Source organism: Amblyomma americanum, chromosome 11 (genome assembly GCF_052857255.1).
Source record: "Amblyomma americanum isolate KBUSLIRL-KWMA chromosome 11, ASM5285725v1, whole genome shotgun sequence".
Lineage (NCBI taxonomy): Eukaryota > Metazoa > Arthropoda > Arachnida > Ixodida > Ixodidae > Amblyomma > Amblyomma americanum.
Window position 1 is genome coordinate 99,036,597 of NC_135507.1, and position 11,959 is coordinate 99,048,555.

The 11,959-nt window shown below is 47.8% G+C and overlaps 1 protein-coding gene across 1 annotated transcript in view; it reads right to left on the reverse strand.

The window, feature by feature from the left end:
* The window catches only part of LOC144111290 (uncharacterized), an 82,465-nt gene extending 74,028 nt beyond the window's left edge, over nt 1–8,437 (reverse strand). The window contains 1 exon segment of the mRNA XM_077644534.1: nt 8,245–8,437. Coding sequence (XP_077500660.1) covers nt 8,245–8,290 — 46 coding nt within the window. The 5' untranslated portion in view covers nt 8,291–8,437.
* Nucleotides 8,438–11,959: the final 3,522 nt, after the last annotated feature.

An 11,959-nucleotide genomic window follows, 5' to 3' on the forward strand; every position in this document is an offset into this window, starting at 1 on the left:
TAGTTAAGGATGTACAGGGATGTACTCGAAATCTGCGGCTCATAGTAAATTGCCTCAGTGAGGACATAAAACTGTCCTCCAGGAAAAGAAATTCATTATATGAAGTTTTTTCCTTCTGCAGACCGCTTTGTTTCCTAGTCAGACGTTTACCTGAAAAATCAAGAGCACACAACTAAAGACGGGTTTAAGCAGATTGTGGGATTGGAAGGAACTAATGAGGGTCATAGTTTCGCCTGAGCGTTCAATTCGTTTGTTCACTGTCATTCTTTGATAATGAAAATTGGGTACAGCATTGACATCGTCCCGCCGCGGTGGCTCAGTGGTTAGGGCGCTCGACTACTGATCCGGAGTACCCGGGATCGAACCCGACCGCGGCGGCTGCGTTTTTATGGAGGAAAAACGCTAAGGCGCCCGTGTGCTGTGCGATGTCAGTGCACGTTAAAGATCCCCAGGTGGTCGAAATTATTCCGGAGCCCTCCACTACGGCACCTCTTCCTTCCTTTCTGCTTTCACTCCCTCCTTTATCCCTTCCCTTACAGCGCGGTTCAGGTGTCCAACGATATATGAGACAGATACTGCGCCATTTCCTTTCCCCCAAAACCAATTATTATTATTATTATTATTATTATTATTGACATCGACAACTCTTTGTAATGTCACCAGGAGCTCCATCGAGCGCCGTATTAGCTGTTTCTCGAAGCGAAAAGCTTCACTACGCGGGTCAGAGCCGAGCTTCGCGTGAGCCGAACTGGTGAGTTATGCGCATGCGCGAAAACGAGTGACGTCACGCGCAGCGCAGGTGGTCGCTCCTCGTCGCTGCCGCAGTCGCCGCCGTCGCCGACTCCGTCGCCTGACCTTTCGGCGCAGCCGCGCGCTACTGTACATGTGCGTCATGTGCATGCGCAAGGAGGCTACATAATGCGCTTGCCAGACAACAGGCGTGCGGACTCTACATGGAAGGGAAGGATAGTGCGGCTGCTGCTAGACTCCGCAGAAAAGCTGAGAAACTAAATATGCCCGATCCAGAGGTACTCGCTTGGGAGTTGGCTGCACAACAGCGAAAAAATGATCAAACCAAAGCTAAACGTGCAGCCGAAACGCCTGAACAACGGGAAATACGCCTTGTTAAACGCCGTCGGACAGAAGCCGAAAAGCGTGTCTTGGCCGCATCTTCAGACAGCAGCAGCCAAGCGAGTGAGGGAGAGGAAACAAGAGAGTCAGAAGAGGAAAATCCCAAGACTCGCCGTTACGACGACCACATGGTACGACTTAGTGAAAGTGCGAATGCGACTCATTCGGCCTATAGATAAACAATATATACAATACTAGCTAAGCTACGAAGCATAACCATGACGTCAAACCAAGCATAACTGAAGCTTTTCGCTTTTATATCCAGGCTTAACCAGAGCTAAGCCACTGCCTAATTTTTTTGTGACCTCCTCTTTATAAGGGTGATCTCCTGCGTGCAAAGCAGAAAGAACGTATCACTGATCTCCTCTTTTTGGGTATTGTCGTTATTTTACAAGTTTCCTGCTCAGTTATCTTGAATTCTACTTGAAAACGTTTCTGACGACACTTGGAAATTACAACCTTTTTCCGTAAAGTTTCGAGACTGATTTATTTTCTTCTCCAGAAATGATTAATAATAATAATTGGTTTGTTGGGGGAAGGGAATGGCGCAATATCTGTCTCATATAACGTTGGACACCTGAACCGCGCCGTAAGAGAAGGTATGAGGGAGGGAGTGAAAGAGGAAAGGAAAAGAAGGAGGTGCCGTAGTGGAGGGCTCCGGAATAATTTCGACCACATGGGGATCTTTAACGTGCACTGACATCGCACAGCACACGGGCGCCTTATGTTGGTGCTTATGGGTAGCGCCATCTTTTTGGGCTAACCTGAGCTTGTTATGTTCATTACTGTGGCAGCCGCTAGATGGCACTACATGTACAAAAGTACGTTGTCACTAGTCGTCTGCGCATTCTACTTTGAGTGAAGGTGGAGAGATGGACGTCCACCTCGAACAGCGTGTAAACATCACATTCTGTGTGAAGCTTGGCAAGACAGCCACACAGACGTATGAGCTCCTTCGTGACGCTTACGGCAACGAGACATTATCGCGGGCGCGAGTTTTTGAGTGGCACAAGAGGTTCGTTTAGGGGACAACGTCGGTTGAAGACGACACAAGGCAGGGGCGCCCTTCAACCTCACTGAATGAAAACAGCGTGGCTCGGATAAGGGAACTCGTACAGCAAGACGGCACTATTACAGTCCGCATGCTATCAGATGGTCTCAACATTAATAAGACAACATGCCACCAAATTTTGCGTAAGAACTTGGGAAAACGAAAGCTGAATGCCAGACTTTGCGCGCGGGCATCAGTGCCGCTTTGGTGAGGAGTCTATAGGACAGCTACGCATCTTTCAGCACTCCGTACGGTCGCACACACAGCCGAACCGCAGTACCGCCAGGAGAGCGCCATGACCATGGCATGCCGTATTGCACCTTCCCACAGACGCACTGCGAATGCTTGAGCGAGTACTTACCACTAGACTGCTTTATATGGAGTGTGTTTCACCTAAAGCTTTGCACAATTTTTCAGAATAGGCTTTTTGAGTTAGAAGAGAGCTTTTTTTCGGCATAGCATTATCTACAGCATCATCTTAGCATTACCGTCTAGTAAATCAGAATACAACCAAGACGTGCTTGGTGAAGGAACAGCGCTAAGTACGGGAAGGAGACAAACACCGTAGTATCCTTGTAAGGGTTGCCTGGGCCTCGTCAAGCTGTTTGATTACAGCTTTTAGCCCGGGTGACCCACCAGCCTTTCTGGTAAATAAACATCAAGTTCAAGTTCAAGTTCAACATCGAAGCACAAAGACAGCGCCCGTCTTTGTGCTTCCATGTTTGTCTCCTGTCCCGTACTTAGCGCTGTTCCTTCACCATGCAATACCAACTAGCCCGTCAACTCGCTCTTCTATAAGATGTGCTAACTAGCAGGCTGGTTAACTAATATTGAATAGTTAACTTTTTAACTATTAGTGCTAGGCTCCTTAATTACTGCGAGGCACGTAGCCCACCGTAATATCCATGTCAGTTTTTGGTATTACGAAGTCGCGTTTACCCTCGGCACTTTGGCACAACACATTTTGGCTATTTCGACGGGTTACGTGCACTGGAGAGATAGCTTTCCCTGCAAGCTTCTTGAAAGCGCATGTATTTTGCCGCGATGTAGCCAGAATTAGCTGGGCCGCAGCTTCGGGGGTAATCGCGTTTTAAAAATTCTAAAAACTGATATCCATAATGCTTACGGTGGGCTACACACCTCCTATTATTAAGAGGCTAACAGCAATACTGAAAAGATAACTATTCAGTAGTAGTTAACCAGACTGCTAGTTAGCACGCCCTAGCGGTATTCTGAAGTTCTACACCGCTGACAATGCCATGCCGAAACAAAGAGTTCCTCTAACTCAAAAAGCCTATTTTTAAAAGCTGCGTAAAGTCTTAGGTGGAACCCCTTGTATACTGTCACGTCGCTGCACTGTCAAGAAGTCTCAAATGACACCCAACAAACTTTGGTGTGAGTTTTAGGAATAAATGGCTTCTGTGCCTCCAGAACGGCTCAGTATTACAGCAGAAATGGCAGCTTGTCTGCCCCCTGGTGCATTTCTGAGACGATGAACGTGATCAAGCAGTCGATGCCCTCATGCTTTTCACACAGACGACAACGTCTTCGGAAAAGGAGAGGGTGAGACCATATTGCACCGAACGATAGAGTTGAGATTGCAGAGTGATGCGAGGAATTCCAAATTTTGCGATTAAGTTGACATAATCTACGTCAGCAAAAGGCCTGTTGAATGGACTAGGGATATCTTTCTTCGAAGAGGGGCGAAATTTCCGAAGCCCACTTTGAAGCTCAGTGGCGGTGCAAACAAAGAAATCGATCTGAAAATGTTGTTTTAACTATCACCAACGAGAAACTTTTTGTGGGTAGAAACTGAAAAGTAATTAAAAAGTAATTTTCATTACTTTCGGGAAATAGTTGTAATGCAGTGTCATTACATTTTGAGAGCAGTAATTTACAATGAATTACTTTTGTGAGATTTCTTGGAAGTTATTAGTAATGTAATTTAATTACTTCCGAAAGTAATCTTCTTTGTATGGTCGTAACGCAACACAAGGCCCTTTAAATCCGGATTTCATTTTCATCTACGCATTTACACAATTTAGAAGGTCGCCGGCGCGGCGGCTGAGTGGTTATGGCACTCGGCTGCTGGCCCGAAAGACGCGGGCTCGATCCCGGCCGCGGCGGTCGAATTTCGATGGAGGCGAAATTCTAGAGGCCCATGTGCTGTGTGATGTCAGTGCATGTTAAAGAACCTCAGGTGGTCGAAATTTCCGGAGCCCTTCTCTACGGCGTCTCTCATAGCCTCAGTCGCTTTGGGACGTTAAACCCCCATAAACCAAACCAAACCAACCAATTTAGAAGGTTGCGATAAAGAGAGAGTGGAAGGGCTCTGCCACAGCAGCTGACTAACTTGTAAAACGGTTTGCTAGCTTGCCAACCGAGGCAGACGCAACCCGTGATCCATGGCGTCCACGCGCGAAGGGATGAAGGAAGGGGCGCCCAGAGCGCCGTGACAGTGAAATGTGAGACGGTCCGTGTGAAAGTGAGACGTCTTTCTCTGTTGGCTGAAAGGCGTCTAAAGCTGTTTTGCAACAAAACGCTGTCACAAACAGTTGCCAGGAAGCAGAAAGGGCGGGGGGGGGGGTGTTCCCCTCAGTAGAATGTCCAGACGGGGTGAGGTCAACGCTCGACAGCGATACTGATGACTTGGCGCTGTGAGATCACGGGGTGTGAACACTGCGTTGGTTCGCTGCTCCTCAGCTTAACACTAGGAACAGTGCTTAACAAAGGCTTAACACACATGGCAGATTGGTTTAGGAAACCATTCATATTTTTTTTTTAACTGGTAATGCCGAACACTATCTCTAATGCGTCTTACTCTCATCTCCAGTGCAGCTTGCAGCTGGCTGCCTAAGGTCTGCTTTGCGCCGGAGGAAAATTTAAAACTGACCGTGGTTGTCTTAGATACCTTTGAATAGCAGCGCTTTCAAGAGCGTACATGATTAGCATAGGCACTGTTGCGCGAATATTTATCAATTGTTAACTGCCTGAAGGATACCTAAAATTGAGGATTCCCAAAAGTACTTGACATGAGTCCATGAAAATAAAACAGCTATTGCGGAATTATAGCCGAACATGTACTGTCATCTTTAAGATTTTTGACATCCACAACATTCAAGATTCGCACTACAGAGTGCGCTTCGTAGTGTACAATCGTTACACAGCTGTCATAATCACATCATAATCGTTTACACGAACGAGGAATATAGGTAAGCCAGTATTGTTGTCAACCACTGGAGGGAAGCTTGATAAGAGGTGACCTAATTAACGTCTAGTGCAAAGTTCCAAAGCGCAAAATGGTTTTGTTTGCTCTGTAGTTCAAATTGTTAACAGAGACGTTTATAGCGAAAGAAATAGTTCTTTTCTTTCCCTTTTTCGTTACGTGGCCCTAACTTTTTTTGTGTTATCTGATAAAATAGTAGTCCTGAACACTCGTTCTTCGCGTCTGATGTTAATTCAGCTATCCACATCTTAAGACAGCTGCTTTTGTTCTCCTGTAGCTGCGCTAACGCGATTACAGGTTAGTGAATTAAATGAAAATATTATATCCGGCTGTCATGTGTGTCAGGATGCGGTGATGCAGGCCCCATGCACATTCAGTCCCTTTGACTTCCTGGTAATTTTCTCAAATTCATCGATGAGAAGTTCGCCTATCATCCTCACCAAACTTCACCAGATAGTAATGACCTATGGTTTATGGGGGTTTAACGTCCCAAAGCGACACAGGCTATGAGGGACGCCGTAGTGAAGGTCTCCGGAGATTTCGACCCCCTGGTGTTCTTCAACGTGCGCTGGCATCGCACAGTACACGGGCCTCTACAATTTCGCCTCCATCGAAATTCGACCGCCGCAGGCGCAATCGAACCCGCATTTTTCGAGTCAGCAGCCGAGCGCCATTACCACTGAGCCACCACGGCGGCACCAGATAATAATAGAGTAGTGGGTAGGTCTGGAAGGAATGTGTTCGGGCGTGTTGGTTCATCACACAGAAAGCATAGCGTGGTGACTACAGAAGACGAGACGTCCTGTCCTCGCCCCGTCGTCTGTAGTTACCGCGCACGCTTTCTGTGTACTGGGTAGCACCTGCGATTAAGACTTAAGGAACGTTTCATTACTTCGTCAACGATCCATCGCAAATGTTTCTTTTGACTATTATCGTGTTCTTGTGATGCGCCAGCACTAAGGGGATAATTTTGCCGTCTGCTGTTATGGCAGCACAGAGGCATCCAAAAGAGTGTGTCCGTTTCTTGGGGGAGCATTTGTAAAAACTAATAATGCTCACATGCAAGATAGTTCAAAATAAATAGCATATTTTATTGGATAGAGGTGCACTACAATCGGAGCAATAATCTGAATGAATGAAGCTTTGAATCTTTTGGAGGCAATGTAAAAGCACGAAATCGTAATACTGGATAATGTTTTTTTTTTTGCACAATTTCAGTTCTGCACATAAGAAAATCGATTAAAGCACATACACGTATTAGAACCGTCGTTAAGAACAACATATTTTTTTTAACATCACTGTGCGAGCTGTATTCGAGGACTAGTCGTGCACAGAGATGTTCCAGTCAACATTCCTGAAAGTTAGACGCGAGATAACTCGGTTTGAGACTTTCGAGGAAATGGAAGGCGCAGTAACTTTCTCACTTTTCGCTGGACACTTCAACCGCACCGGAAGGGAAATGAGGAAAGAGGAGAGGGGGAGGTGTCGGAGTGGAGGGCTGCGGAGTAACTTGGACTACCTGAGAATCTTCGAAATGCCCTGACGTCGCACTGCACAAGGACACCATTTGCGTTTCGCCTCCACTGCGACGCGGCTGCCGCGGCCAGGTACGTACCCTGGTACTCCGGCTCACTATACGAGTGCCCTAACCACTGAGCCACTGCAGCAGGTGAACGGAACTCGTCGCCTTTCTACGCACCGCGCTACAGACAAAATGATCTTCAAATTGCTGACAAGCGAGTTGTAAATATTGCAGCCAGCACATCTAGGTGAAGGCTTATGTTGCAGCATGCATGATTGCGATACGAACTTAACCAGGTGTGCTAGGATTACTTCATGCTAATAGGTGCTACGGCAGCTGTTTTCGTCTTATGTTAAGCTTATAAGCTGCTGAACAGACAGGATTACGAAAAAGCATGAGAGTAACACGGACTTCCAGAATCATCAGTGTACTAACAAAGGCAGCACGAGCAACAATTTGAGCTTTTGTAGCGAGAGCTACACTTCGCTACCAGCCGAGCATTTCGCTGTGGTCCGGAGAGGCCAATTCTGCGCATGCGCCGTTACCATTGCAACCGAAGAGGGGCAGCAGGGGTGGCGTGCGCTTCGTCACCGCCTCGCCGCACGCCACTCTATCGTCGCATACGCAGCATTGCGTATAAAAGGCGGAGATGTAATGGGCCTCTGTATCACAACGTTTGACATAGATGCAGAGGAGGAGAGTCCAGCCGCTGCTAAACGGCGGTATAGACAAGAGAAGATTAACTATCTCGATCCTGAGGTTGTGGCCTAGCAGTTGGCTACTCAACAAAGAGAGAATGAGCGTAAGAAGGCGAAGACAGCAGCGGAGACGCGCCCCGAACAGAGAGAGGAACGGCTTGCCTAGCGGAGATGCCAGACTGCCGAGCGTAATAGACGGCGCATAGCCGCCGAGATGGAGCCCAATGTCTCTCATTGCTAAACATAATGACCACTACAGGCTCAGCCAGGGAAACGTACCTTTCGCTACGTATATCCTGGCATAGCCAAGCTAAGCCACTGCCAATTTTTTTTTGGCGGCCTTTGAACGCGTAGGTAAAAATCCATCTGGCGGAGTTTTTAAAGCTGCGAAGATTTCGCAGTGCCACATAACTCACGTTCTCAAGCGAGCCTTTCACAGTTCAAGTTTTAGGTCAAATTGATTTCTGACGATACGACGCCGCACTTAAATTAAAACCTGTCTTCCTGGGGCCCACGGGGCCTGGATTACCTACACCATTTGCACTTCGACATAAGAGCGTACCAGTGCTAGCTCTAGCAGCTCCTGGAACAAAATATGTCCGGAAACGTGTCCTACCTGCAAGCGCCGCCGCAGCGCAGAGCAGAACGATGGCGGGCTTCATGACGAGACGCGACGGTGCTCCCAGTGGAGGAAGTCACATCCGTCAGTCCGCGACAAACACAAGGGTCGTTTCGAGTCCCCCCTGAAGACACCCACAGCCTCTTCGTGGCTTGGCTGCGCTCTCTTCTTGGTGAAGAAATAAAACGTGAATGAAGAAAAGAGTGTTGGTGAGACGCGACTGTGGCTCGGCCACGAGAGAATCGCGTATGGCCAGCGCTCGCGCCAAGATGGGGCCTTATATGCCGACTGCCTTCTCGCGCCCACTGTCACAGCCCGCCTTCCTATGGGAGAGGGAGAAGCGGTAAGCAAGGAGAGATAGGGAGGGAGGAGCTAGGAGAGAGCGAGGCTTCGCGATATACTCTGCACGCTCGTACTCGTTGGGAGAAGTCCGGCTGAGAGGAGGTTGGGCGAGAACTACGGAGGGAATATGTCCACTCTACCGGCTTTAAGAAAACCCGAGGGACAATGAAGTCCACCTTGAGAGTATGACGCGATAGCGTTAAAGGATCCCTTCTGTCGCTTGGGGGTCCCCTTGTGCACCATTTCTCAGAAATCTACAAGGTTGTTGCCGTCAGATATTTAGTTAATGAACATCATCGTCCATATATTGTTTGATGACGCTAATTGGTGAGCTTATTAACTAAGTGTTTGTGTAATGAAATTCTCCTACTGTGCAGTGGGAGTTGTTCGTACAAGGCCTCGATTTGTCTCATTGAACGAACTTCCTTCAGTGGTGCAGAGGTAGAGTGCCGGACAACCGATCGAAAGGACAGCGATTCGATTCCGCTTGAGCACCGACTTTAACGCAATACAGTGAAAGGTCTCGTTACCCTGAAAATACGGCGTCGAGGTCGTTCGCAAAAAATCACGATGCTGGCTATTGCAGGCGGTCGCCAAAGACCAACCTAGGAGGCAGGTAGGCCGATTAGGTCACGTGACCTACGCGGGCCTACCTGCCTCCTACGTTGGTATTTGGCGACCACCGGCAATAGCCATGTGACCTTGCTGCGGCATCGCAGCCTGCCCACCGGATAGTGAGCAAACTGTCCACCGTGGCAGGTGGCGGTTAAATTAATGACTGGTGGCTAGTGAAGATCAGCCCGGGCCGTACAAGGACCACCACCGCTGGGAGCACATGCCATCGCAGAGCAGTGGCGCATCGCTTAACCGCTGCACCACTGCGCAAGGAAGGGGTATGAGGACTTCCAGAGATCTATGAATGTAAAGTAGAGAATGACCAATTCTGCATACATGGGAATTAACCCATTACGCTATCGCGTCATACCCTTCAGGCGTAGCTCAAGTGCTCCCTCCAATTTTTCTTTTGAGCGAAACTGCTCTTGTACGTCACTGCCCTCTCGAGCAATACGAATTTTCCCGCCAGAATTACGCCTACGCCAGGCCTTTCGCCATACGAGACTTTTCACGCTATCGCGTTAAAAAGGGCGAAAGGGTACTGATAAGTCTGTTGGAGAGGAAAGTTGCAAAGCCAAATAGGGGTACAAATGAGAGAACGACCCACTGATCTGTACCAATGAATTCATGCCAACTTGCTCAGTCGGCCGTTTTAACCCAACGGGGGAGGGGGGGGGGGATCAGCTGCAAGAAGGAAGCAAAACTTAAATCACGCCTAGAGAAAAGGGTTGAGCTAGTCTTCAGGGTGGGGTGTGCAGGAAGTCTCAGATAGGACGGACGGGGATTGCAAGTCACTGAAGAAGAAAATGGAGCAGCTGAGAAGCCGAGAGGGGCAACAGAACGAGATCGTGTTTATTTTCCAGAACGACTAGTACCGCCTGCTTACATCTTTACTATGTCATAAAGAAGATGCAGATGATGTGACTGGACACGAGAAAAAAAGGCGGAAAGCGGCAGCGGAGAGCTCGAGCAGCCGCTCTCGGATTCCTGTCACCGGGCGCTCGTAATCGGAGTCGCGTATCTTTCGGCGTCCCAGCCGATCTCTCTGAAGTGATCATTCAGGCAGCTCGAGTGTTTTGAGCCTTATCGCATGCGCGAGCGGCTCTCCTCGCATGCAGGAACGGTGAGAGCGCGTGTGGCCGCCGCTGCTGGGTGCTTTGCTGGGCAGCCTGCATGGGGGTCCCAGTGTTCAGCCTTATGCGCCGTCGGGGCTCTCCTCTTTGTCCGTGCCCCTCCTCTCCCACGGTCTGCATGCAGGGTACGGACCGTCCGCTTGGCAGTGGCCTCTCCCCTGCCGACACTTTAAGGCAGCGTCCTTAGAAAGACCTTGTCGCAGCTGCGGACGGCGATACGCCGCAAACGTGCTTAGGCGTGCCTCCGTCGCTGACAGCACGTGGGTATCAAGAGCTGGACTGCTGGTTTCAATCCTGCGGTCACGAAGAGCATAGGCACCGAGGGTGTGCGAATATTCGAAATTTTCGATCTGGCGCTAGGTAATTCGTTGTCGTCTTGAGTAGCAGAGAAAATTTTTATTTTACCTATGACATGACGGTCTAGAGTTAACGAACTTACCTTTTTTTTCCGCCCTAACGGGCAAGACCACTAAAAAATTCGCCTATAGGCTCGATTTCCAGCAGTTCGGACAAAAATTTTAAAATTTGTAAAATCGTAAGATATTCTTACGGTAATATTGAAGGTAACCGTCCGTTCTTCTGATATGTAGCAAAATTTTTCTTTTAGAGCGTTTCCATTGGTAGCATCGAAGAGTCAAGGCTGCCAAAAAAGACCAACGGGGAACTCCTTTGACGATAGCAAAAGCGTTAGTAGAAAAACAAAATTCAAGACTGCCGTCGAGTGATCTGCTGATATGTTGATTGTTATAGTGAAATCTTACATTAAATGAAAAAAAAAATGCGTTCATAAATGGATGACAATTAAAAAATGCATTTGCCCAAAATTGCGGGGTATGAAAAAAAAAGAAAAACTTACCTGGTGTTGTGAACCCGGTAGGGGAGATCAATACATTCCATTCGCATTCGTTACATTTGTAGCGAAAGCTACATTGCCCACGAGCTCGCAGTTTCGCCGCATTCCCACCGTGGTCGCACCGCACCACGTGACCAACCACGTGAATGGTCACGCGACCAACTGCGTGACGAACCATGTGACAACTAGCCAGACAACCAGACTAACCTGGACTTAAAATCAAGATTACCCTAGGCAAACCAAGCTTAGCTTTCGCTACGTTTATCCTGGCATAGCCGAGCTAAGCCACTGCCAGTTTAAATTTTTCTATTACAAACAAAGCAAAACTTCTCGTACACGCTTTTTAAATTTCTTCTGGGAGTAGATTTTCTTGTAATAAATTTTCAATGACCGGGCAAGTCACCAACAGATCGGGTGTAATGTACGTTATTTCCTGAAATGCATAATCAGATCGAGTTCGTGAAATATATTTTGTATGTCGAAAACTTGAACCGATATGAGTCAGGTTTGATGAAATTCCTGTGTGTTTGTTCACACAATCTTTAATAGATTTTTTTAGTTAAAACAGCGCTTTTTCGGCAAGCATTGTCAGTGATGCAGCGCATCAGAATATAGCAAAGACGTGCTAACTAGCAGGTTGGTTAACCGATATTCGATAGTTAACTTTTTAACTATTACGGTTAGGCTCCTTATTTCTTGAGAGGCGCGTGGCCGCCTTGTAATTAATATCCATATAAGTTTTTAGAATTTTTAAACCGCGGTTGCCCTA